Source organism: Sphaeramia orbicularis, chromosome 6, assembly GCF_902148855.1.
Source record: "Sphaeramia orbicularis chromosome 6, fSphaOr1.1, whole genome shotgun sequence".
Lineage (NCBI taxonomy): Eukaryota > Metazoa > Chordata > Actinopteri > Kurtiformes > Apogonidae > Sphaeramia > Sphaeramia orbicularis.
The window spans coordinates 36,947,935-36,954,119 of record NC_043962.1 but is presented as its reverse complement, the minus strand read 5'-3'; the positions used below and the strand labels follow the sequence as shown (position 1 = coordinate 36,954,119).

At 37.1% G+C, this 6,185-nt stretch overlaps 1 protein-coding gene across 1 annotated transcript; it reads left to right on the top strand.

Moving 5' to 3' along the window:
* The first annotated feature begins 2,274 nt into the window (after nucleotides 1-2,274).
* On the top strand, nucleotides 2,275-5,706 carry pdcd2l (programmed cell death 2-like). The gene is made up of 2 exons (XM_030136593.1): nucleotides 2,275-2,796; nucleotides 4,798-5,706. Exons 1-2 carry the CDS (start codon nucleotides 2,319-2,321, stop codon nucleotides 5,418-5,420), a joined length of 1,101 nt encoding a protein of 366 aa, XP_029992453.1. The 5' UTR covers nucleotides 2,275-2,318; the 3' UTR covers nucleotides 5,421-5,706.
* Nucleotides 5,707-6,185: the final 479 nt, after the last annotated feature.

Sequence of the window (6,185 nt, the reverse complement as noted above, 5' to 3'; positions counted from 1 at the left end):
TAACAGATTTCTCCAATAAACACAAAGTAGTCATGTGAGAGGCTCAAATTCACTGAAAGGGAATGATGTGTGTTCAATGGTTTGTTCATTGAAGTCAGAGGCTCCAACTGCTGCAATATGAAGAATCCTAAATACTGCAGATCACTCCAAAAAACAGTTAAGTGCCAAAAGTCCTTAATGTTTCACCCATAACTGTGTGTAAATCCACAACAGTCATCATCATTAAGTTTGTGAATGACCCTACAATGGTCAATAGAAGGTTTGACACTTGTAGCCTCTCTATAAACACCCCTACTCTTCACACTCTTGTCCACAACAACTGCACTGAAATGCAATCGATCATCAGCTTCCGGTTTTTGGGCATTCACATTACTGAAGACCTCTATTAGACCCTGAATACATCTAGAGCAGCGATAGAGGCAAAAAAAACAACTCTACTTCCGCACAAGGTTGAAGAAGGCCAGACCCTCTAAGTAGACCTTGGTGAACTTCAAATCATTTAGCAGGTGGTTAAGGCTGCAGAGCACATTTATAACACCAAAGGCGCCACTAACGGAGGGCAAATGCTGTCTGAGGAGGAAATTAATCATCCATAAAGACATTTTCCCATCCACCCCTGTAATGGAGTACTCACACTTCAGGTGTCTCAGAACCAGAACCACCAAGTTGAATTTTTAGCCCTGTGCCAAAGTTAATTGTGTGTATTATTATTAGGAGTAGTACCTTATATTTGATTGTGGAAAAACCTGTTGCTGCTGTTGATATTTTTTATTATGCCTGCTGTATTTCAAGGGGATACATAACTCTTCACTGTGCTCCTTACACTATAAAATGACAATAAAGTTGGATTAAATTGAATGAAAGGTCCCTTCTAGAATAAAAAATGTAGGAGTCTCATTTGAAGAGATGAATAAGAAATTCCGAAAAACCAAAGAAATATCCAAAATGGTCAAAATGATCATATAAAATATTATTTTCAAAATGGCGAACGTAAATACCCTCACTGATAATTAAAAATTATTTGTATTTAGTGTAGTGAATATACACCAGTCAATAGAGAACATAAATGAAGATATTACAAAAACTTTGGTGTTTTGACTGTGTGTTATATACTTTTTTTTGTGTGTATGTACTAAGCAAACATTTTCGGAGAGATGTATTAATATTGATCTAAATATATTTCAATGATAGATAGAAATAGATAGATATGAATAACAAACTTAATTGGCTGACATATTGTATTCTTTTTAAAAGTCCTGTATGGTTATTCCATCTTTGCTGTCTCATAAATGTTTTCTGATCAGCAGGAGTAAACATTTAGATAAGGTTGAAAAACCTAACAAGATAACACTAAACTTATGTAGTACCTTCTTAAAACAGTTTATAGGTTGCTTATAAGTAGCTTATTTATAGTTTATGATATGATATATTATATAATGTGAACATACACACAAACTTTACAACATAAAAATGAAAACTTAACTCGTAAAAAAGTAAAGCCAAATCCAAATGTTGATAAATTAATAAATACATAGATGCATAATTAGATAAACACAAGATATAGTTTAAAAAATTAAATAAAATGAATTACTTAATTTTAAAAATCATCATTGTAAAAACACCTTTTTGGTGAGTAATGAAACTACGTTTTTATCTGTCCAAAAACAACCTTAAACAACATTACGTATTTTGTTTGTTAGGTTTAATTATTGGACAAATATCTAATTTTTGTGCATCCCATTTTATTTATAGATCTTAAACATTAATGTCCTGTAGCTGACAGAAGTAATACTCCCAACATAACAAGATAACACTAAACTCATGTAGTATCTTCTTAAAACAGTTTATAGGTTGCTTATAAGTAGCTTATTTATAGTTTACGATATGATATGACATTATATAATGTGAACATACACACAAACTTTACAACATAAAAATGGACACTTAACTCGTAAAAAAGTAAAGCCAGATCCAAATGTTGGTCAATTAATAAATACATAGATGAATAATCAGACAAACTCAAGATAATGATTTTTAAAAAATCATCATTGTAAAAACGCCTTTTTTGGTGGGTAATGACACTACGCTTTTATCTGTCCAAAAACAACCTTAAACAACATTACATATTTGGTTTGTCTGTTAGGTTTAATTATTGGACAAATATCTAATTTTTGCGCATCCCATTTTATTTATAGATCTTAAACATTAACGTCCATTATCTGACGGAAGTAATTTGGGAACGGACTACACGGAAGTATTTTTGTGACGGACCGCAGCGGCTGCCTTAAACTTCCGGTCGGTGCTTTTCAACATGTGAGATGGCTTCACCGAGTCCGGACTTAACTCTGATCGGTTTGTGTGACGGACAGCTCGATACTAAAAGACACCAGTCTACATTTTTGACCAACAAAGTCGGGGGTCAGTCGGACGTCGTGCCGGTTGTGTCAAGGCAGTTTCCCCGATGCATTCGCTGTGGAGCTGCGTTGGCCCATGTGGTTCAGGTGTACTGCCCCCTGGAGGCCTCGCCCTACCACAGAAACCTCCACCTGTACGCGTGTGTAGGTGCGGAGTGTAGCGGCAGGTCAGAGTGCTGGAGGGTACTTCGCTCTCAGTGTCTGGAGACGGAGGTAGCCCAGACCCCCAGTCAACCTGTCCCGGCTCAGGAGGCCCCTCTCTCGGCCACTGACTGGTGTGACACCGCTGATGACTGGGGGATGGAGGAGGAACAGGAGGATGGATGGGGAGGAGACGCCAAGAGTCAAAACACACCGCAACAGGAAGCTCCTGAGACAAAAGGTAGAGTTCAACATTTATTTTAATTTACTCAAATAGTTTTATTAACCCTTTGATGCATGAATTATAAGAACCTTAGTAAATATTTTTTTCCTGGGTTTTTTATTCCTCTTTAGGCATGAAAAAAACAATGAGATTGATTTTTTTTTTTTTTTTTTTTTTTAATTAACCTATTTTTCATGGAGTTACAAAAAATGTCCACTCATTTGGATATCATGTGTTCAATTTTTGAAGCAAAGAAACATGTATTTAAAACACAATATTAGAAAGTGATTTACTGTGTGAAAACTATGAAACAAAGCGTCGGCTTCCTGATAAAACCTGTTATGTGACTTTTGGCAAATTTTACAGGAAAAACAAAAAACTGTTTGTATAACAGGAAACTGTGAAATATGACCAAAAAAATTATCTGTTCCTTTAATGTTGGTACTTACGATGGAATGTAAACAACTTTCACAGGAGACTGAAACTTGAAGCTGTAATAGGGAAGATAACAGGTTTTTATTCCCAACCAAAAATGTCACTTAGCAGGTTTTATCAGGAAGCTGACAAAAAGCATTTTGATGCAGCTAATCTAATGTTTTTTCACCTTTTAACATACTCTAATTCTAGTTCTTACTCATTTCATGGAGATAATTTAAAAAATATATCTATTTGTTTATGAAAACGGTTAATTACATTCTAATAACAATTAGCAGTTGATTTCCACTCAGTCAGGTTACCGCAGATCATGTTTATCAAGAACATGAAGTTACAGTAATGGTGCATGCATAAGCATAAGGGTCCACTGTGTTGGCTGATATGCAACTAAAACAACAAAACCCATAAATATACAAGAGAACAGCTGTAGAATAGCTGTCCACTGTAGTGACCAGTATGAATGAAAGGGTTAAGAACAAAATCATCCTGAAGGCGTGGCTCCAAATACCTTTGACAATTAGATTGTAATAGAATAAATGTGGACTCTGATAGACTTTAACCCATAAAGACCCAGTACTACTTTTGTGGCAGTCCCAAAGTACTTTTTTCTCTATATTTAACTTTTCTTATCACCATGTATTATGCTCTGTGTTTTGCATTTTTCAGTGAAAATCAGGTATTTTCCTGTGTTTAATTTAGTGATCATGTAGATGTTCATTGAAGCTCAAATTAAAGTTGAATGTTATTATACCAGAAACAGAAAAAACTGAAGAAAATTTGACTTTTTCAGTCAAATCTATCGGTAACTGAATATAAACCCAGTGTGTCCTGTTCACCCACTGTCATTGATCCAACTCCATAGGTTTTACTGGTGAATAAATGTTGTAGAAGATGACAGTGTTGCCACGTTCACTACAGAGCTTCTGAACATCCAAATGGGTCATATCTGATGACCATGAAAAGATGACAAACTGCATTTTACACCAATTATTTACATGTATTGATAGGATTAGTGGATCAACAGGTATTATAGATCAGAAGATGGTTTTGATCACCGGTGGATATTTGGGTCTTTATGGGTTAAACATTATCTCCCATAAGGGAAAAGTTTATAAGTCATTTGTTTCTATCATTTAAGTCCTCAGACCCTTTACTAAAGTACAAGCAGAAGTACCACAGTGTTGCAATACTCCATGACACCTTAAAATTCTCAATATGCAGTGACGATTATTTTATTGTTGTATTTCAGTTTGTAAAGTTGCAGAATAATTTGTAAACTACAGGGTTATATAAGAATGTCATGCTTCTCTTGTGACTTGACTTCAAAGGTGTAATCTGAATAGTAAGCTGAGATGACACATATAGTGGAGTGTAAAAGTACAGTATTTACCTCTGACATGTAGTGAAATCTAAGTATGTTTCCTAAGTATGTCAAATTTGTACTAAGAATAGGAATAAAACTATTGTTTACATTTCTGGATTAATTTAAAAACAAACTGCAACAAAAATGTATTGTCCAGAAAAATTTCAAATTTATTGTAGATCTGACTGAATTTTGTGTGTTCTTCTCATGTTGTGCATCAGAAACCCAAGCAGCAGGTGAGATGGATGTGAGCAGCAGACTTCAGGACCTCCATCTGGGAGGTGCACCTGAGGATGCTCCTGTTTTTCATCCCTTCTTCATTAGTGTGGTGGAGGAGTCGGATCTGGGAGGAGAGGAAGACGACCTGGCTCACGCTCAGGATCTGCTGAGGGACTACGAGAGGAGAGAGGGGGTGGCAGTAGCAGAGCTGGAGGGCAGCGAGGGTGGAGGTGGTGGGGAGGAGAAGTATGAAAAAACCAAAGCCAGACACGGAGACGCCATCTTCTCCAGGTTCATGAAGATCATCTCACTTTGTCCCCAACAAATCCTGCGCTACTGCCGCGGCGGGAAGCCTCTTTTCATCTCCGAGCCACCGTCCAACATGGCTCACGTGGTCTCGTCGTGCAGCTCCTGTGGAGGCTCCAGGACGTTTGAGCTGCAGCTGATGCCGGCTCTGGTCAGTCTGCTGCAGAGGGAGGGCGGCGGCAGCTCTGAGGCACAGCTGGAGTTTGGGACGGTGTTGGTTTACACCTGCACAAACAGCTGCTGGACAACTGGCTCAGCCTCAGCTGTGGACGAGTTCTGTTTTGTTCAGACAGACCCAGACCAGCAGCTTTTTAAATGACCACATCCTCAGTTCATCCAAAAAAGAAGATGTAATATATACTCTACAGTCGGGTGAAAAATTAAAGGAAAACTAAGTGTCTTAGGGTGGTGGTCCACGAAGTGCCACCAGAACTGTTTCAGTGCTGCTTCATTCTACAAGTCTTAGCTTGTCTGTTACGATGATAAAATGTTTGGATGCTTTTATGAAATTAGAGCTACAGTAAAAAAGTAAGTAAAGTTGACACTTATCCTGACTATGGGATGTAACAGTACTTCCAACAAAGTAAAGTGACTGATTAAGGGAGAAAAAAAATGTGTATAAAATAAGTAACTTAGAATGGAGTCACTATTAACAGCTATTACAACTGTATAATGTGGTCCATCCCACATTTATGCAAATGAAATAACCCAAGTGTAATATGGCACATATTTGTGTTAAAAGTTCAACTTTTAAAATGTTGATGAATAAACTAGTTGTATAATATCAAAATGTCTTAAGACCTACAACAAAGTCAAGTGTTTTAAAAAACTGTTTGATTCCATGTTGTTTTGGAAGCAGTGTGGCTGGGCAGACCCCAGAGACCCTTTCACAGTTGTGATACTATTGAATATTAAATATCATCTGGTCTGGTGACTGTTAAGGCCATATCGTATGATTCACATCACCATTTTCCTTTACTTTGTCACCCATCTGTGTGTAGGGCAACTCTTGCAGCTTAGTAACGCTACAATGCTGTGACCTTTGACCTCTGATAAGAAAAGTTGCTCTACAAATTTAAAGTAG